The following is a 21,618-nucleotide window of genomic DNA, read 5'->3' as shown; positions in this document are numbered from 1 at the left end:
CAAGATGGAAAACAATTGCATAAAAATGGATTTATTTGTTTCATTTTCTACTTAGTAGGCAAATTGATCAGCTCGTTGTCTTTACAGGGGTCTTGTCTCTCCAAATGCCACCTGGAGGGTGTTCTTCTGAAATCTGGCCATCCTCATCCGATGTGGGCCACAGCACAGCCATGTGGATGCTGTGTTTTCTAATCAGATCTTGCATGATGCATACCACATGGCTTTTTAATCGCTATGCATTGCTTCCCAGAACCACAGAATTAATTTTTAAATACCAGTCTAAGAGCTTGCATAAGTTATGGCATGTTTTCAGTTGACAGTGACTTAAACTGTAAGCTGATATGCTCCCTTTTGGGACAACAGTGCTTTTACTAACCTCTTGAGTAATCTGACTTCGTTTACTGCTTTCAAAATAAATTTTATATTCCCTTTAGAAACTCAGAGTGATGCTTTAGCTGGGACCTTTAGTTTATTGACTTAAAGTGCCTCAGTGGTCATTTCTGCCTTTTCATTCACTGTCAAGCTAAATTCAGCTAGCATTTATTGAGATGTGATTTTGCATAAAGCATTTTGCTAGGTTTTGTGGGGAATATAGGAGGTAGAATACAGAACGTAGGAGCTCATAGTTTAGGTCAGTGATTTCAGACTTAAGTGGGCCTCAGATTTGCACAGAGGGCTGTTAAAACACAGTCTGCTGGGCCCACCCCCAGAGCTTCTGACTCAGTGGGCGATGCTGAGGCTGCTGGCCTGAGGACCGTGCTTTGAGAACCACTGCTCTAGGCGCTTCCCAACCTGGGAAGCCTCTAAAGTATAGAATGTCTGGGCCTCACACTTAACAATTAAAGCAGAAAAGGTTTCTGGGCATTGTTTTTTTTCACATTTTGGAAATTAAAAGTTTGTCCTGGACCATTTGAAAGTAAGTTGCAAACATTGTGACCCTTTATCCCTATAAAATTCAATGAATGTTTCCTGAGAATAGTTATTTTATATAACCGCAGCACACTTATCAGCTTCAGTAAATTGATACTGATAAATATTTTTATCAAATCTGTTGTCCATATTCTAGCTTTGCTAGTTGATCCAGTAATATACTTCATAAAAGCATTTTCCCCCCTCTAGTACAGAATCCAGTCCATGATCAAGTGTTGAATTTAGTTGTCGTGTCTCTTTAGACTCTTAAGCTGGAACATTTTCATTGCCTTTCTTTGTTTTTAATGATATTGACATCTTGAAGGCTACATTTCTCCACCCTCCTCTGCTTACCCTTCCCAACCCCCCACTTTTTAAAATAGAGCACTCCTTGTTTGGAGGTTGTCTGGTGTTTCTTCATGATTAGATTCAGGTTATGTATTCCCGGCCAGAATGCTACGTGGGTGATGTTGTGTCCCCCTCAGGGTTCTTCATTGGGAGGCACGGACGTTTATCTGCCTCTCATTATTGATGTTAATTTTGCTTCATTCACCCAGTCTAGGTGTTGTCTGATGTCTCTAAAAATAGTATTTTTGCCCTTGCAACTAGTAAGCAATCTGTGGGAAACACTTGGACTATACAGATGTCCTGATCGTCATCAAAAAGGTCTCCTAGATTTAGCATCCATTGATGATTCTTGCCTGAACTAATCTTTACTATGATGGTTGCAAAATGATGCTTTGCTAACTCCAGTCGTTCTCCTGCATTTACCATTTGCACGGAGCATTCTCCTCCCCCATTTATTTATCTCATTGGTTTGGACTCATTGGGCTCTTATATTTTTCAGTGGTTTATAATTCATTACTATACTTATTTTGTTGCTCAAATTGTCTCAGATTTGGCCAGTGGAAGTTCCTTCAAGCTGAATTCTGTATTTTTGTGACATACCTCCTGTTTTGTTGTGTTTTTTTTTTAATTAATTAATTTATTTATTTATTTATTTTTGGCTGTGTTGGGTCTTCATCGCGGTGTGCGGGCTTCTCACTGCAGTGGCTTCTCTTGTTGCAGAGCACAGGCCCTAGGTACGCGGGCCTCAGCAGTTGTGGCACATGGGCCTAGCTGCTCCATGGCATGTGGGATATTCCTGGGCCAGGGATCGAACCTGTGTCCTCTGCATTGGCAGATGGATTCATAACCACTGTGCCACCAGGAAAGTCCCTGCCTGCCGTTTTTTAAAAAGCATTTTCTTACTCTCTGGCCTAACATGATGTGTTCTGGACGTATCTTGTACTTGCTTAGTCCTGGAATCGGCCACTTTTCCAAGGATCCCCAAGCTGATTTAAATATGCATTCAGAGTAGGAATTTGCTGGTCCTGAGTGGAAGGCAGGCACATGCATAAAATAAGTGGCATCCAGGGCAGCCTACCATAAGAGTTTTAATCAAGGTACAAGACATATGTTATAGGAATATGGGGAGGGAGAGATTAATTCCAACTGGAAGACTCTGGACAGGCTTCCACAATAGGGGCATTAAAGGAAGGGTGGGACTTAGAAGTGCAGAAAGAGGGGATGCTTGGACCAAGCTGGTGTTCTGCAGGTGACCTCTGTGTAGCCCTGTGGAGCCTTGGGGTTGACTGAGGAGAGACTGCTAGAAAAGGAGGGAAGGGATTCCAGATTCCAGGCTGTAGGGTTTGGACATTGGTTTGCAGTGAAAAGCTATCAGTGGTTTGAATGTGGTCAACACGATCTAATTTGACTTTTTTTTTTTAATTAAGCACACAGGAAAGCCCAGGAGGCTGTTGAATCTTCTTAGAGGAGCGATCTAGGGAGAACGTGAACTGATTCACAAAGTGGAAAGGAATGTGCACGTGTCATAGCCGACCCCGTCCACTACAGGGGACTGACTGAGCGGTGAACAGATAGTGATATTCTGAGGTCGCGTGTGGGGCAAGGAGCTGTGGTGATTATGAAGCATGTGGGTGACGTGAAACTACCAGGCTGGTCCATTCCACCAGCTTCAGAAACCACCACAAATAAGCCCACGTCTAGGCCTTTATTTTAAGTCTCTTCCAAGTGTGATTTAAACCTGTCAGGGACATTTGGCATTCTGTCCTATGTCTCAAAGAAAGCGAGGCTATATTTTCTTATAAAAGGTCTTATTCTGTGTACAGAGTTCTAGCCTGGATCTGTCAGAAAACCCTACTATCCATGGAAACACCTGAGATCCTTTATCATGAACAAATTGGTTTCGCCAGTTAGGTGTTATCATTACTGCCGTTGAGTATTGAGTCCATGCTCTGCAGTGTGTTATATAGAGAGTGTGGTGACCAAGATCCCAGCCCTTTAGGATCTCCTGTTGTTTTATGCTGAGTCTGGCAGTGAAAGGCTAAAGTTTTTCCAGCACTTCTGAGACAGCAGCTGGGTGTTATGTTACCTTATGGCTCAAGAGAAGGAGGTGCCTGCCCACCCTCCCAAAAGCAAAAACAAAAACAACAGCAGCAACAGAAAACCTTTGATGGGAGTTACTGTATATATGAGAGCTAAGAGTAATTGAAAATCTTGAGGCAAATTGAGAAAATTTTCTCCCTTTGCTACTCTCTTCCTTTCACTCTCACTGTACTTTCACCTAAACAAGAGTATGCTTATTTGTAGTCCCCATTTAATCTTTAATGTGTAAGAGTTCTGGTCTAAAACCAAACAGATTAGTCTCTCTAAATTGCAAGTTGAGGTGTTAGAGCAAAACAAATCAAACCTTTACTGAACACTAGCTCCACATATTTGGCCCATTAGTTTACCACGTCCCAGAGATCCAAGCTACCATATGTCCTTTAACAAGGCTGTAGGGACAGATTAGAAACATGAAGAGCTCCCCTCCCCAGCAAAGGAGCATCAAAGACCAAGCTTTTAAAATACAAAATGTGCAGAGCACATTTACTGAAGCCTGTGTCACTTCCCCACTCATACCCTACTGACAGGCAAACCAGCAGACCCTTGTCCCATGAAGTGAATATTTTCCGTCTGGATAGCAAATTTGCAACTATTTCTGTAGTCCAGTCTTAGCAATAGCAACACAATAATAATTTAATCAAAACTGTTTGGATAGATTACCCTGTTTAGAATATTTCTTTATGGAGAAAAAAAAATGGCTTATTGTAAAAGGAAATTAGTTTTTTAAATTCTCAGAGTAAATAATTTCAGTTAGTTCTTTGCCTAGCCAGGTGTGTGTATATGTGCGTGTTTTTTGGATTTTTTGATATATAATTTACATACCATAAAATTCACCTGTTTTATAGTTCAGTGAGTTTTAGTAACTTTAAGTTGTACAGCCCTCACCAAATTCAAATTTTAGAATACTTCCATTACCCCAGAAAGTTCCCACGTGCCTCATTTTCAGTCAGTCACTACACTCTCCTACCCTAGCCCCAGGCAACCACGGATCTGCCTCTGTTGGTATAATTTTGCCTTTTCTAGAATTTTAGCATCAGTGGATTCAAACAGTATATATATATACAGTCTTGTGTGTCCACCATAGTATGTTGTTTTTGAGATTCATCCATTTGTTACATATCAGTAGTTCATTCCTCTTTAATGTTGAGTATTATTTCATTGTATGGATAATACCACATTTGTTTATCCATTTACCATTTTACATACATTTGGGTTGTTGCCAGTTTGGGATATTATGAGTAGAGCTGCTATAAATATTCATGCAGAAGTCTTTGTATGGACATATGTTTTAATTTCTTGGGTAAATACATAGAGGTAGAATTGCCAGGTTGAATGGTCATTTTCTAAGAAAATCCCATCAGCAGTGTATTAGGGTTCCAATTTCTCCATAATTGGCCAACATTTAATGTTGTCATTCTTTTTAACTTTAGCTATTCTAGTGGTTGTGTGGTACCATCTCACTGTCGTATGTTAATTTTCATTTCTCTAATGACCAGTGACGTTAAGCATCTTTTTCATATGCCTTTTGGCCACTCATATATCTTCTTTTCTGAAGAGTCTGTTTATACTTCAGATATCTTGCCCATTTTAAAAAGATTTACAGAATTGCCATTTTAACAATATTACAACCTATGAATATATGTCTCTCCTCTTACTTAAGTCTTCTTTAATTTCATAGCAGTATTTTATATTTTTCAGTTTCCATTCTTTGTTAAATTTATAAGTATTTAGTTTTTTGATGCTATTGTAAATAGAATTTTAAAATTTTATTTTCAGATTGTTCTTTGCTGCCACTTTGAAGTGCAGCCGGTTTTTGTATATGATCTTTTATCTTGCAACCTTACTAAATTCACTAGATTCCCTTAGGGTTTTCTGTATCCATGATCATGCCATCTGCAAATAAGGGCAGTTTTACCCCTTTCCAATCTGTATGCCTGTTAACTTCTTTTTCTTGTGTTACTGCACTGGCTAGGATCTCTGGCATAATGTTGAATAGAAGTGTTGAGAATCAACTTCCTTGCCTTTTCCTTGATCTTACGTAGAAAGCATTCAGTTTTTTACCATTTATGTATGATTTGGCTGTAGATTGTGCATAGCTGTTCCCCATCCTGACAAACTTTAATAGTTGTTACCTGTGGAATACATTGTAGGAAAACATTGGAAATGTTCAAATACATTCTCCCAAAACAGCTGATACAGCTCATGGTGAGCTACCATGTGGCCTAAAAAAGGTGAACAAAGACGTGTTTTAAAGACATCTCCTGTCCCATGCTTACGGTTGAAACACATGCCCTTTGTTCAGAGTCATAACGTGTCTGTCCAGCCATAGTGGGGAAAGCCTGTGACCTGAGGGCACTCCTCTTTTTTCAAAACCAAAATCAAAACAGACACCCAAGATGCTGTTCTGGGTTATTCTCACTTGAGATAATGAAAGCAAACCACACTGAGAAATGCTTTGTTTGAATTAAATGCTTTTACTACAATACAAAATCACAAAAAAATTGTGGGTAGATAGGTAATAGAATCACGTACCACCAAGATGAGAGGGAGCCTTAGCAATCATTTAGTCCAACGCCCCCCCCCCATTTTTTTGTTTGTTTGTTGCAAACGAGGAAACTAAGGCCAGAAAAGTTGCCACTAGCCTCGTATCACACCTGTGTGCTAAATGTTGGTATTTCACGCAGGCTTTGATCTGAAACTCAAGGACTGCTGAAGAGTTTCTGACCAACATGACTGCTCACAGCACTGCCCACTCTCCCTCCCTCAAGCATAGCTTTCATCCCCCACTGACTACAGCTTCTTGTCACATATTCTTGTCCATCCCTGGGGGACTTCTGCTCTTATCTCCTCTGAAGTACCCAGAAGATTTCTTGGTCTTTCCTCCAGATTAATACACCTGACTCTCTTAACCTCCTCTTAGTTCAGCCTCCAGAACCTTGTTCAGGACTTGGGACTCTTACATGGACCCTTCACAGCAAAATGTCACCAAATTAGACCAGTTGTGGTAAAAATAGTATTTAGTCAAAATAACAGGATTAAAATATTATTTCTTTCAAAATTGATATCAAATTGTTCACAAAGTGTTGCTAAAGAAATGTCCTTTCTTGCGCCTTTTATGTGTGTCGTTAAAACTAATTTGTGTTTAGTACATTGTATGCAGATACATGCTAGTAAACACTCTCTGTCTTCATGCTAGATTCTTATGTGACTCCCTCTTGAGTAGAACTTCTTAAAAAGTGCGGGCCTCAGACCAGCATTTCAGAGTCCCTGAGTAGGTGGGGATGCGTCTTTGGAAAGCAAAAATGCAGTTGCTCAGGCAATTCTAATGTACCCCAAAGTTTGATATACTGCCTATACACTTAATAGCTCATTTCTTCATAGGAAATGTAAAGGTAATTTAAGACAAAATCGAGTTACTGGAAATTTCCAATGAGGTCATGCACATCAGAGGTTTTATGTCAGATCTAGGCAACTCCATTCTCTTTCACTCAGAGATTTACATCTTCTGAGTGTTTAACACATGCCTTCCTCCACTGGTCTCCTCTCTCCTGCTAGATTCTAAAATACTCAGAGAGCAGGACCATGTGTTGTTCTATAGCTTCCCACTGCCCCTGTTAGAGTTACGTGGCCTATAGTAGGTACCCCATCTGTTATTATTTCTTGTAATAACATACAAGAAAAAAATTAGAAGTCAAGGAAATGTGGTGTTCTGGTGAGCCTGCTGGTTTTCTTTAGGGGCACGTCCTTTTGTGGTAGTGTTTGAAGGCAGGCCTAAGCAGGTGAATGGGAGAATGTCTGGCCCAGTTTCCATGGAGATTCTTCTTTTTTAAAAAAATAAATTTATTTATTTATTTATTTATTTATTTATGGCTGTGTTGGGTCTTCGTTTCTGTGCGAGGGCTTTCTCTAGTTGCGGCGAGCGGGGGCCACTCTTCATCACAGTGCGCGGGCTTCTCATTGTCGTGGCCTCTCCTGTTGCGGAGCACAGGCTCCAGACGCGCAGGCTCAGTAGTTGTGGTGCATGGACTTAGTTGCTCCGCGGCGTGTGGGATCTTCCTGGACCAGGGCTCGAACCCGTGTCCCCTGCATTGGCAGGAGGATTCTTAACCACTGCGCCACCAGGGAAGCCCTCCATGGAAATTCTTGATGCCAGCGTACATGTACAACCCGAGGGTTTCCCAATGGAATAATTGACTTAAGGAATAAGGTTTAGAGAGAAAACCTTAGCGTTATTTATTTTTACATACTTTTATCCGCCTTGAATTTTTATTGGTAGAGGGGGAAAAATCAGGCGAGACAGGTATGCTATCAGAGCAGCATTGCTTGCTTGGTCTGATTAAAATTATTTGATATGCTTTTGGTTTAATTAAATACTCAACTTTGGGGATGGGTGTATCTGCCTAAATAAAACCTGTGATTCATCTTGCACGTGAATAAGATGGGCTCTTTGGGCGTCACAGAGACTGCCAGGTCACAGACCTACTGTGTATAACCACACCAGTCTCTCACTCCTGCCTAGCAAACCCATCACTCTCTGACACAAAGTCCAAGCACTTAAGGGACTGAGAAGTTATCCATCTGGTGCCAGTCCAACTCCCTGAACTGACGCTGCAGAAACTACATCAGCAGTGCCCTGCCCTGGCAGGTAATCCAGCCACCACGTACATCTCCAGCCTGGAGGGAGTGAGGCCTGTCTTGTTGCAGGCAGCTTAGACTGACAAGGTGCTTCCTCTGTTGAACTAAAACCAGCCTCCGTAGATGACATGTCCTCATTCCTCCTCACTCTGCCCTCTGGAGAGACCTGTCACAAATCATCTTCCTCTCCTGCAAGGCTTCTCTTCAGATATTTGAACACAGTGGCTTTGGCTTTCCAGTACCCCAGTTCCTCCAGTAGCAAGTTCATTCACAGGGACTGAAGAATAGTGTGGGGACATCAAGGGCAGGGTGGGGTACAAAATGCCAGACTGGGCTCAGTGCTTGTCTCCATAGTTTTCCTCATCAGAGGCCGTCACAAAATCTGGGAGTCTTTTTAATAAAATCTTTCACCTGCAGATCTCCTTGTGGGACTGCTCAGAAGTCTTCTGTGGAGTCCATGGTTGGCCTCTGTTGCTGTAGTTCTCAGAACATACTGAAATTGACTGCATGTCTGTCCTTCCTCCCAGACCATAAGCACTGGAGGACAGGGACCATATTGTGTTCTTCAGTAGCTCTCCACCGCTGCTATATGGTACCTAGTGTGCAGTGTTGCCTGAATGAGTGAATGGGTGAACCCTGTACCACTGCAGTGATCCTCTGGGTGAAGGAAGAAGAACAGCTTTAGGGCTTCCCTGGTGGCGCAGTGGTTAAGAATCTGCCTGCCACTGCAGGGAACAAGGTTTTGAGCCCTGGTCCGGGAAGATCCCACATGCCTCAGAGCAACTAAGCCCGTGTGCCACAACTACTGAGGCTGTGCTCTAGAGCCTGTGAGCCACAACTACTGAGCCCGCGTGCTGCAACTACTGAAGCCCGCACGCCTAGAGCCCGTGCTCTGCAATAAGAGAAGCCACTGCAAAGAGAAGCCCGAGCACTGCAACGAAGAGTAGCCCCCACTCACCACAACTAGAGAAAGCCTGCGTGCAGCAACAAAGACCCAATGCAGCCAAAAATAAATAAATAAAATAAATTTATAAAAAAAAACAAAACAATAATCTTTGAAGAACAGCTTTATTGAGCACCAGCTATGTGCTGGATGCCTGCAACTGTGTTATATCATTTGACCGCTTACAAAAGCATGGTTGGACAGATGGTACTCCCTTTTTACAGAGGTGAAAACTCAAGCTTTGAAGTTAAGTAACTCAGAATTACTAGGGAGCACTTGAACCCAGGTCCATTGAGCTGCCAGAATCCCACCACTTCTCCATGTTCCCACACTGGCCCATGGGGTGCCCTAAACAGGGAGGGTATGGCTGCAGCATGAGTTGTCTCTGTTTTCAGCTGTACAGTTCTTAGCTGTTCCTTGAGCACTTCCCCGTCTCAAGGAAACATTCATTGGTAAAAATTTATGCGACCTACTCTCTGAGAACCACTGTTGCATGTGCCACTTGTTGCTCCATCTAGATGCGATGCTTCTGGAGGACAGGGTCCATGGCATTGCCCCTTTTTTGTCCCCCACTGCGCCTGGGTAATGAGAGGCACAGAGGCACTTAATTCTCATTGACGTGTTCCATTTTCTCCTGAGTGCTAATTCATGTCCTCATTTTCCTTGAAAACTTACCTCCTCCAGGATACCTTATGCAGTTGACCTCTCCTCAGTGCCCCCGATTTATTACACATAGCTGGATTGTATTGATTTTATTTGCAGTTGATTTCTTGCTTTGCTTCTTGTGTCCTTCAGCATTTTCCTCTCTGTGCGTCTCCAGCTGTCTTAAAAGCTGGGAACTAGTGACTTTTTTTTCCCCCTTCTCCTCCACCCAGCCCCTAGAATAGAGCTCTGTAAACAGTGCACAGATGACCAATAAATACTCTTGACTCCTTGAGTCTGATAGCTTCTTTCCCTTCCTGGACTGACAGCCCAACGCTGGAGCTTGAATCCTTTATTTATTAGATGAGATTTCTATAGCAGCTTTCCTCTGAAGAGATCAATATCAGTGAAGTTTGTTTTTGCTTCTGGAAAGTGCTTTTAGCTAAGCAGACTGAGGTTCTGACAAGATCACATGATAGTCCTTACTCCTCAACTCTTGGCCCCTGAAGATGCAGGCTCCAGGAAAAGCCTTGCTGCTTCAAGTTTTGCTGCTTTGTTCTCGGAAATGAGCCTGAATAAGACTGTGGCAAATAGCAGCACAGCTCTGCAGTGTTGGTTGACTTTGTAGCCAGCGTTACCAAAAGAGAACTTGCATTTGGGGGGCGGGGCGCTGCTGTCTTTTGGAAGGCAGATACGGAGAAGGCCGCCCACTAGCCAGAGCCCCAGGCACAGTGGTGGAGGGTTGTTGGCTCTCACACAGTGCCTGGTGTTGCTAGAACTGTTCAGCCTCTGAGACTCCAAGTCACCCCGCCAGGGGGCTGGGTCCCTGGGACGGACCCACGAAGGGCATGAGACCCAGAGACTGAAAAGAAACAAGTGCTGGGGAGGCAGGGAGGAAGTGCTGAGAGCTGGTGGGAGAGGAGCTGTCACACTGCAGATGTGGGTGGTCAAGACTGACCGTGAGATACTGGAGCGGAGTTCAGAGGCCACAAACTGAAAAGGGTAAGTGAGTCCGCCCTATCATTTATTGGAGAAGTGCCTTAAGTAATTGGATCAGCTGGCTTGTCTAGGAAATTTCTCACCTTTCCACGTCTCCTTGTTTGTTAAGACGTTATTCCCATCCCTGTTCGGAGTTAGGCAGAACTCAGCAGGGAATGAAGGCACCTACTGCAGGCTTTGCAGAGAGGTGAGGGCAGCAGCATATAGAGGCTGCTTGGTGTGGATACTCAACATCACCAAATTTGACCTGCCCTCGAGCCTGCAGTCCAGAAAACACCCTCTGCTGTCAGATCAGGAGTTAAGGCAACCATAGTTACTGAGGCACAAAAAAGAAAAGGGAAGAGCAGAAGTTGAGGTGCGGTGGTATTGGAGAACCCCGGCATTGACTCATGGGGTGGTGTGAGCTTGGGAGGGGCCGCTGCTTATTTCCTCCTGTGATTTGAAAGGTGTTCTCTTTCTCTGTTGTCCCCTGTGGAGTTGAGAGGTTGGGCCACCGAACTGTCTAGTTTATTTTCTACCCCAGAACAGTGCCTGGGACATGGTTGGACAGAGGGGACGACAAGAAGTGCCACTCCTTGCTTTGGGGACCTCACCAACTGCTGTACGTGTAAAATGTACAGCGCCTGGTGGATACCTGGGAGACAGGTGGCCCTGGCCTGTGGGGACCTCCTCCAGTGGCTCTTTTCAGCAGCAGGCAGCCAGGCCTGCTGTAGTTATTCCAGTGAGTCCTCCAGAAAAGTACTCCGGGGCTGCGGGGAGCTGGGGGAAGTGTTCATGCAGGTGTCAGATGCTTTTCTCTAGCCAAATGTTCTGTTAGGTATCGGTCAAGATACTGCTTGTAATGCAGGAGATGGGTTGTTCTTAGGCCGTAGAGTGGGAGGTGGCAGGCAGTGGCTGCGGCCGTTGAAGACATTTGCTGTGGGTCAAGGAGGCTTAATCTAGTGACAGCCCATTTGCTCCTCAGGGAGCTGAGCAGTCCCCTCCCTCCCTGGACCGTCGCGAGGATGCCCGCCGTGCAGCAGCAGGCTGTTGCCCTCCAGTGGGAGACAGAAGCTCTGAGTCAGCACGTGATGGAGTTTGTGCGTCCTTGTGATTGATACATAAGATGACGTGTTCTTTAGAGCTGTGCACCTCGGTTACAGATTCACCCAGGAAGGGGGAAAGTTCCAGACTCACAGATTAAAGGGCCAGCTTTGTGTTAATTCCCTTGCATCAATTAAATTGCTCTTCCCTTGAACTGAACTGCTACCCCAGGATTAATTTTCCTTGGAATCTGGAGTAATTGACCAAAATACTAGGGTAGAATAGGAGATGAATGCAGTGGGAACCTGTGTGTTTACGTTCAGTTCTTCATTATCTGTACTCAGCACATTGTGATCATGAGTTACAGCAAAATTTTAATTCCAGGAAAGCATCTAATGCCATCTTGGACCTTTCTGGGTTGCCTCTCAGAGTGAGCTCAGCAAATATAGGCTCATATTAATAATGGCAATAGAAAAGCATAATTAGGGAAGTAAACTTGCTACTGCAAAAAAAATTTTTAAAGTACATCCAAAGCCAAAGCCAGACAATAATCATCTTTACATTGTGCTCGCTGTACCCTGTTCACCCAGGTGGTTGGAAGTAAACTGTGTGGTGGTGGTCCTCTCCAGGAGAGGGGGCGAGGGCACAGTTAACCAGCAGTAAATGTTCTTTTATTTTTATTTTTTATATATTTTAAAATTTACTTTCTTCTTTCCCTCCCTTCCTCCCTTCTCTCTCTTTCTCTTTCTTTGGCTGTGTCAGGTCTTAGTTGTGGCACGCAGGATCTTTCGTTGTGGCACATGGGCTTCTCTCTAGTTGTGGCGTGTGGGTTTTCTCTCTCTAGCTTTGGCCGCAGGCTCCAGGGTACATGGATGGGCTCTGTAGTTTATGGCACGTGGGCTCCTTGAGGTGCGTGAGCTCAGTAGTTGCAGCACGTGGGCTTAGTTGCCCCATGGCATGTGGGATCTTAGTTTCCCCACCAGGGATTGAACCTGCATTGGAAGGCGGATTTTCTTTGCGTAAAGAAATTTTCTTTGTGTAAAATGTTGTGTAGCAGAAAGAAGGCCATGTGAGTAGGGGGAAGGAGCAGGGAAGGAGGGGGTGCCCAGCCTTGAAACCAGGTGAGTGAGTTGTACTGTGTAAGGTGCGAGGGGTGACAACAGCTGGAAGAGCTATCCTGGTAACAGCCAACCTTCCTTGAGTCGAGGCTTCAGCTGCTCTAGTCTTTAATGCCCGTAACAACCCCGTTTATAGGAGACGCACCTGAAGGTCCGAAAGGCTCAATGGCTTAGCAGCAGCCACACGACTGTCAAAACAGTGCAGCTGGAACACGAATCCAGTACTTGGGCTCCGGAGCACAAGATCCTCACTGAATTATCCAGAAAGAGAACTTGAGGTTCCCCTAAGGGACATGCCATAGCAGCAGGGGTGGGACTAAGCCAGAGGTTTCTCCCATTGCCGGTCTGTCATTTCTGTCCTCCCCTGTGACCCCAGCATGTGGATTGTTGAAAGGCCAGCAGAGAAAAATGGGGCAAGTATTCCTGTCTTTCCCAGGTGTTGTTCTAGAGAGACACATGGCATCTGTAGTCTGGTGTCCCCTGACGGCATTGCCACTTGGACATTCTGGACTTGGATGAACTGGCTCTTGCCAGTGTAGCCTTCAGGGGTGGCGAAACAGGCCGCAGTTCTCTGGTGAGCTGTGTGTCAGGAGCCTGTCTTTAACTAAGTTGCCCCCGTGGGCCCAAGCTTTGCCCTCAGCGGCTCTTGGGTAGGATGGGTTTGGCCCTTTTTTTGCCTCCACTGCAGCTTTGGAGTTGGTTTTCTAGGAGACCTCTCTGAGAGGATAATCTTTTACAGGACAAGGAAATATTGAAAGAGAAGGCCAACAAATCAGGAGCCTGCGGAGAGGAGGATAAGGTCTCCCCCAGAAAAGAAGTTTCCTGCGAGTACCTCACTATTCTCCTGAGGCCCCAGAGAGGTGGCGGTGGGCAGAGGAAAGAGGAGGCCAGGAATGCAAGCACCTTCTCTAGGGCTTTTGGATGCTAAAAAGTGCCCTAGCTCCTAAGAGGCTGACGCTGGCTGCCTGCTTTCAGCTACTGAAAGGAAATGTTTGAAAGAGCAAGTCATTATTCCTGTGGCAGAAGCTGCCTTGAGCCATTTTCTCACAGTTTTTAAATATATGTTCATCTCTAGATAAAACAGCCTAGCACAATGTGAGCCTGCAGCCAGCCCCCTTCTCCTCATGCACCGAGGGGTTACAGAGCTTGCTGGGGGAGGGTTCTCAGGTCAAAGCTGAGGACGCAGTTTCCTTCCTGGTGTGGGCACCTGGCCCCCAGGCCCGGCCCACCCCTACCTCCCACACGCACCCTTTGGCAAAAATAGGGTAGCCTTTTCCTGGGTGGAGGCAGGAAAGAAGGGTGGAAGACTTGTTCTCTGGACGTCGGGTGGTAGAAGGAGATGTTCCTGGGACAGGGTGAACATTCCCCACGGACGAAAGGAAAGAGGTCAGAGTTTTTGCAAGAATGGGGCAGTCTGAAGAGACGGCAATAAAGGACACCAAGAATGGTGGATTTTTCTATACTTGGGAACTGACGTGTGCACGCACCGTGTCGGGAGCTTCATTAAGCTGGGCCGTGACAGCGCGGCTCCCCCTCGCCACCGGCCGCTCCCAGGGCCTTCGTGAGTGCTCTTTGCACGGGCTTGTGTATCTTTGCCTCTGTCACAGTGCTTTTTGTTGTAGTGTTTAGCTTGTATCTAACTGATGTTTTAATTGATTTGGGGAAAACAAATGATTGCTTCTGTTTTAGAGCTGTCTTGGTATTGTTCTGTGGTTTTTACTAAATTGTTGAGTACATTGGGCTCTTCTGAATTGCAGGTTCTCCTTCCCCTTGGAAAACAGACTGATGCCTGCTTGTTGGTTCATTGTGGCTTTGGTTCCAGCTCCTTGGGCAGCTGACTCTGTCCATCCACCCATTCTCTCCCCCAGCCCAGCCGAGCACTGTGTCAGCTAACTCAGTGAGCCGCGATCCAGTTCTTTTTCTTGGAGTGTGATTGCTTTTCCCTCCTCCATGCAAAGTCAGGGATGGAGGAGAATGTAAAACAGACGCGTTCCATTCCCGAAACACCTGCAGCTGCTTTGCCTGTACCATGGGCCTGATGAAATAAAATGCATTAAGATCCTTTAATGCATTTCTGTGCTACAAATTCTGCCTTGGGCATTGATTGGGTCAGCGGATGTGGTGTAACCCAGGGATTGCTGCTGGTGGGAGTATAAATGGTTAATGCTTTCCAACAAGCTTTCCTGTAGCCACCTGCTGTTCCCAACATGTACTTACAAATGAGCTATAAGGTCAGTTAGCTGTCCTGAGTTTTAAGAAACTTTTATGTTGTTGGAAAAATGTGATTCTTTTCTTCTAATGTGCTTGCCCGGTCATTTCAGACACGAGTCAGGTATGTTTGTTGTTTATGTTTGAAATAGACACTTCAGATAGCAAATGGTACCTATTGAGCTGAGATTTGGAGGCTCTGTTACCCAGGTTTCTCAGGGAGCTTCGGGAGGTCTTGGGTAGGCTCTGTTTGCTGTTTGGATAAAAATGTCAAGGTGCAGTCTCCGATTTACCTCCTACCTGGACATACCTGCCCGGGGCTTGTTGCTGGTGGGCAGGCACCGGGAACAGACGTGTCAGTGTGGATAGCGTGTACATGCACGGTGCCGCCTGAGGCTGCACACCTGGAGATCATTTTACAGTGCCTCGGTCCCCAAGGCTTGTCAGTATTTTTAGGTTCTGCTTGAACCTTTGACAATCTGAAATTCAAATGAGCAAGAAAGTGTAAAACATTTGTTGTGAGTGAGGTAAAAACACCGGAGCAGCTGGAGCCGAGGCCCCCCCTGGTCTGAGGCTTCACTGAAATGGCCACTTTGGGAGAGCCCCCGAGTGGGGGGATCTGCAGGAAAACAAATGTTTAATTAATTAAAGTCCACAAGTATCCAGAGCTGCCCAGTTCTGTCAACTTCTAAGTGGTGCTTTTTTACTCCAAGATAAAGCCAATAAGCAACATTTCTGTCTGGCAGGGATTGAATAAAAATGTCAAGGGCTCAGACTTTGTGAATTTTGGCATCACTTTCTTTGTCTCCTTTAGGAAATTCCATGGAAAAAAGACAGTTCCAACCCCTGCTCAGTTCTTAAGGTTCAGAGGGAAGCACTGGCCTGGGGATCCGGGGCCTCAGCCAAGGGTAGGGGCTGCACTGCCTGCGGGATGACAGGTTGGCTCCGCCCTCGGTCCTCCAGCTCCTCCTCCACACACCTTCCCCACCCCCAACACCATAGTGGTGCCTGAGGATGGGGGGAGGAGTGGGGGGAAAGGGAACTGGCCAATGGGGCCAATTATCTGGTTCAGCTGCCCTCAGGGCCCCTGCCTGCCAGCATGGCTGAGAGGTAGTGACCCTTTCTCCTCAGGCCCTGGGTGTTCCTCTTGGGCAGTGATTGTCAATGATTTTTGTCAACAAGTAAGTGAAACGGGAAATATTGTTACAACTTTATAGCACTTATAGTCAGGTATTGGGTGTTAGTTATATCTTCTTTGCTTAATGATGGCATTTGTCAGACTGTTCTCAATCCTGGTGTATAGTCTCAAAATACCCACACCCGTCTCTGTGTGAGCAGAGGTGAGATTTAGCTATGGATGAGGGCGTCTGAATGAAATGGATGACTTTCAGATGTTAGCTTTAAAAGCTGAAGTTTGGTTCCCACCAGATGAGCATTTTTAGAAACCTGCATGTCAGACCTTTATGAGTCTTGGAAGAGTGAACCTTGGATCCATTTTCTGCTGGGAACGTGTTTTTAGGGACTTAGGTGTCAAGCGTCTCCAGGTCTGTGTGGCCTGTGGCTCTACACCAGGAGGGCTGAGTCCAGGTGTGCTTGTTTATAACCGTGAGCGGCCTGCACTGAAATGCTTGTCCTCCCACAGGAATCCCCCGGCCTCTCTGCTCAGGGTGAGGGTGACCTGAGTGTGCTGCCTCTGCGTTTCTCATTCACATGCGATCCTTTCAGGACAGGGGGTTAAGATAGGTCTTGAATTGTACTTTTTGCCTTTTGCCTGCTCTGCTCCCTCTGTTGCTGTCCACAGCCACAGCACCCTGGGAGGAGCCCACCACGGTTCAGCCGCTGTGGCTCCTTGGGCAGGCCTCTTCTTCGTCCAGCCCTGAGACTGCCTGCTCAGTTGAAGGTTTGTTCGAAATGAGGGTGTAGCTGCCGGAGACCTTGCAGCGTAGCTCGCAGGACGGGGGCAGGACGGCCGACTGGTCTCACCTGTGCTGGTCGGGCCTCCTCTCCTCTCCGCATGCCCAGGATGGCCTGTCAGCCTGTCAGGAGCCAGGCAGTGGCAGGTGGAAAGGGGCCTGGAAGGTGGGCTGTGGGACCCAGTGCTTAGACAGCTCTTCTGCACCCTCGCATTTTAATCAAGGGCTCATCCCAAATTGCTCTTCTGCGCTGACAAACAAAGAAACACCCACACAAGTTCTTGAGCGTTTTTGTGAAATTTACTGAAAACAGCTCCGCAGCCTTAACGGAGCTCTGCGGCTTCCTCCTAGCCAGTATTTCATGGAAAACCAGTGATCCAGGGCTCCCAGGAGCGGGCAGCAGTTGTGTGATATGGCAGGGGAAAGGGCTGAGGTTAAACCACATTTAGTATTATAGGCTGATCTTTTTCCAAAAACTTTTGCCTTGGGTGTTTTCCTCGCTTTTAGGGGGTTGGCATCCTTTTAATCATTATCCTACTGCTTATCTCTCCAAAGCACTGTATGTATATAGCTATCATAAGCAAAAGTATATTGAAATTGTTTTTAATACTTCATGATGCTGAACTATGGGACCATAAGGAGGGTGTAGATATGAATTGTACATATGTGAGTGAGTTTGATAATGATATATAACTTTTTAAAATCGGGGAGAAAGAATTTCATGATACCCTGGGTAATAGTACCAAAGCCCCTGTCGCAGCTCTGCTGATCAGTTCAGTGTCCTTTCTCTTTTCTTTCCCTCTGGACACCTCCTTGGCTGAATCACCCTGGGAAGGCCCCACTTGGTTTCTAATAAACGGCGTGAGGAAGTGTTGAGGCTGAGGCTGTAAATCCCCTTGTGCTCTAAAACTGTGTTCATCACTGAAATGAGAACAATCTGCTTCCCCAGCAGCCTAACTCACTTCTCTCCATATGCCCAGCTTGGTCTCCAGATTTCAGAGAATAATTGAACGTTCATGACACTTGAGTGGTTTCTGGAAACAGGTCTGTGGGTATCGAGAGAAGAGAATAAAGATTCACACACACACACACACCCCGCCAGTCACCCCCGAATGCGTTCCTGTATCCAGAACAGCCCACCCCAGCTACTGACACCAAAGTACATTTAGCCAATTGGCTGCTGTCAGTGGATAATACCTACTCAGCATTTGGGACAAGTTCCAGCATGTAACTTCCACTTGGTGAGTGAACTTGACAGGAGAGGGAATTGAGCTTAATTTATATCATCTAATAACCTCAGTGCAGCAACTTGGGAAGTTAGCCTTCCAAAATTTCCCCCAGACTTTTCCCCAGTGAATTACAATGCCATATATTGTAATTTTTAACAGCTCTGCTCCCTGCTGAACGGGTGAAAGTTTACCTGCTGTTCAGTGATTTTCACCTTTCAAAAATCAAAGGCAAGTGTCAAGGTGTGTCTGACAGAGCTACACAGAACTTGAGTAGAGAAATAAGGTGTTTTTGGCTGAATGGAAAAATCCTTGGGTGGGTAGAGTTCCTGTGGTTGTCATGCCCCGTTTCCTTTTCCAGACAGAACCTGGGGCTCTCAGGTCCACCCACCGAGTTGGTGGTCCCCAGGAGTTGGCGGAAGGCAAGCTAAAGCAGAGTTGTCAGGGGTGTAGTGAGGGCAAGACTGGAGCCTCTTCCCTCCATCCCAGTCTGTCTTTGACTAATGAGGTGTTAGACTGAGCCAGGGCTGAGTTAATTTCAGGGGTAATCCATTTCCTGCTACTTTTATTCAGCCAGCACCATTCATCAGGAGAGGAGAGCCCTTGGGACCCTCTTCTGCATCATCCCAATATCTTGAAGGAAGGCTAGCAGGGGTCTTCCCAGCCCTAATTATAGATGCTGAAGGTATAGAAGTATGTCAGGACTTGGCCACAGAAATGCCTCCACACACTTCCTGCTGCCACACAGCTGGTACCCCCTGCCCCAAACCCTGACCTGACAGCAGGTTCTCCCCGACCAGGTGGGCTTTGCTCCAAAAAGATGATTGTGCTTGTTAGATGCAGGATGCATATTGAGGCCATCCACGCTTCTGCTGTGAAATCCTTCAGGAGAAAGACAACTGGTATCCAATATCTTCAAGTAATGAACTTATCAGTAAATATAACACACGAGCTCATTAATTTTAACTTCGCTTTTGAGCCAAGTGGGAGCTCAGCTTCTCAGGAGACAAAAATTTCATCTCTGTTCCTTTCCTTAAACCTAGTCCTAATTTAGAGTCAAACATACTGCCCTGCTCTCCCTGGGAAGCAGTTAATAACGTGTCTTTTTTCCTGCACAATGGATGGTCCAGGCTCGGCCTGGTCGCTCAGGCCGCCGTGGGCACCTGTCCGTACTCAGCATGAGCTGAAGGCATCAGAGCAGGGCTGTGAGTGTCAGCTGAGGAGTATTCTCTGGGTAAAGTTGATCTTAAAAGTTAAGACTTTTGAAATTGTTGTCCATCATGGCCAGTCTTTGCTTCAACTTCTGATATCCTTCTAAAATCACTGCCTCCACCCCTCTTCTCTGAAAAGAATTGAGGATGGGGAGAGGGATGAGTCACAGTTTGCAAGTGGTGGCTGTCCATTCACTCTGGGGTCTGGGCTTAAAAGAGAGAAATCTCTGAGAAGGGATGATGTTTGCTTGGAGAATAAGTGAGGAGAGCATTGGCCGGGGGCGCTGCTCTGGGATGCCTGCCCCAAGTGCACAGGGAGAGGTGGTTTAGGAAAGGATTCCAGCCCACTGTAGGTCAGTCCTGTGGACCTGGTCTAGGCCCATGGGACCTGGAGGTATGACCAGATGCAACTGGTGGGATGAGGTGATGGGGAGGAGCCAGCCCAGATCTCATGCCCCCTTCCCTGAAAGAAAGGCCCGCACAGACCCAGGGAACATTGGATGGCTGTCCTCGCACACGTCCACACCCCCCCCCATCAGCACTCCTAGAATTTGACCAGAAGGGGAGAATGGGCCACATCCTGACACAGCTGTGTTCCCTTTGTCCTCTGAGCCTCTCTGCTGACACCCTGAGGGCCTCCTCTCATTGTTTCCTACCAGAGGGGTTTCATCTGTGCCTCTACCTGCTCTGCCGGCCTCTCAACTCTTTGTCCTCTCAAATCTTTGTTCTCCAGCGTTGTGCTCCAGAGGCCGCCCTGCAGCCTCCTCCACTCCCAGGAGGCCTGAGTGTGTGGGCCTCACCTCCTGCCCACCAGGTGGGGTTGGAAGCATCAGGCTCCATTAAGATGCCAGTCGGAGCTCGACATTTCTGTTCTTTCCTCTCTTTAAATGTAATACCTTGTCCAGTGCTTGAAATAACCCATTTTCCTCTGAGAGCCCCCATTCACGTGTGAGTTTCGGTTTGATCACACCCACCGTCCCCATAATCATTTCTCCTAGAAGCAGTGTGTGTCTTGTGGTAGATACTGAGGTTTGTCCAGGCTGGGGAAGCGCTGAGCTGCCAGCTCTGGGCTCTCCCGCCTGCGTGGGGCTGGGAGGAAAGGGGCTCAGAGCCCACTCATTTCTGAGGCAGGCGCTGCAGAGTCACCTTGGGGTTCCACCCTCAGGGTCCAGGCAGGAACAGCATTGAAGGCAGATGTGCCCCTTGGACGTTCTGAGGACGTCGTTGGACTTGCGTGAAAGTGCTGGCTGTCTTGTTAGAGGGGGGATGTTGTAATAGGCTCTTTAGCAGCCGGAGCCCCTGCTGCAACCACTGTCCACTCACTGGACCACCCTCCCGCTCTCTGGACCCGAGGGAGAGCTGGGCGCTGGGCACTGGGCACGTGGAGGCCACCCTAACGGTCTGTCTTCTCTGCTTCCCCCACTGCTGCAGGTTACGTGTTCTGTATGTTGCATCGCCTCCCCGAGCAGCATGACTGTACGTTTGACCACATGGGCCGCGGCCGAGAGGAAGCCATCATGAAAATGGTGAAACTGGACCGGAAAGTGGGGCGCTCTTGCCAGCGCATCGGGGAAGGGTGCTCCTGAAGGCCGGCTTGGCCGCTACGTGACGCTGTTCTTAGTTCACTAATGTTAGCCTTATTTAGGACAAAGTCAGCCAGACACCTTGTACTGGGCACGCGTCAGACTACAGCCAGTCCGTTTCCTTTCCTTAGCCAGCCATCCTGGTACTGTAGTTTAGGGGTTGATGGTGGTTGAAATTGATTTCTGGCTGGTTACTAAGGTGCCTGCTAGCCATTGTATAAAATTAAAACATGAAGAATATTTTTTTTTGAGCATGGCTAGTGGATTTAAAACAACACATACCTGTCACTGCTGGAGTCAAACTTACAAAAAGCCTTAAGTGGAAAGTGTTCCAGACGGAGACTCTGAGTCAGTAGAGGAGGAGAAGCTGGTGTTCAAGTCCCCACGACGCACGTGGCTTTGCCGGAAGCTCTGGTTAGTGTTCGGCCTTCACCTCACTATCCTTAGTCCCAGTAGCCAGGATACCTGATGGCCACGCGTGCCTGGGCCACGGGAGGCTGTTGAGACTGGCCCCGTGGCTGGGCTGGGTGGTGGCCTCGCTCTCCCACTGAGCAGGAAATGGGGGTGGGGACAGGTTAAGAAAACTTACCTGACTTGCTATGAAGAAACTCTCTCATCACACGAGAAGAGAAACAGTAACCTCACTTTGAAAATCAGCTCCACTCAAGACTAGTCCACGAATGAGAACCACCTTTTCTACACAGGACCCTTGGTCATGAGAAGCGACCGTGGGCGTGCCCTGACCCCGCTGGCTCTGGTT

General features: G+C 46.7%; 1 protein-coding gene across 2 annotated transcripts in view; it reads left to right on the top strand.

The window, feature by feature from the left end:
- Positions 1-21,098, top strand: part of ZFAND3 (zinc finger AN1-type containing 3) — a 329,704-nt gene extending 308,606 nt beyond the window's left edge. For both annotated transcript variants that reach the window (XM_082412552.1, XM_082412551.1), the window contains one exon: positions 20,707-21,098. In XM_082412552.1, the coding sequence (XP_082268678.1) occupies positions 20,707-20,861 (155 nt within the window). In that variant the 3' untranslated portion in view covers positions 20,862-21,098. The remainder of the gene's footprint in view (positions 1-20,706) is intronic.
- Positions 21,099-21,618: the final 520 nt, after the last annotated feature.

This window comes from Balaenoptera physalus (assembly GCF_965194825.1).
Source record: "Balaenoptera physalus genome assembly, chromosome: 11".
NCBI classification, from domain to species: Eukaryota; Metazoa; Chordata; class Mammalia; order Artiodactyla; family Balaenopteridae; genus Balaenoptera; species Balaenoptera physalus.
The sequence above is the reverse complement of the archived record's forward strand: the minus strand, read 5'-3'. Positions and strand labels throughout refer to the sequence as shown.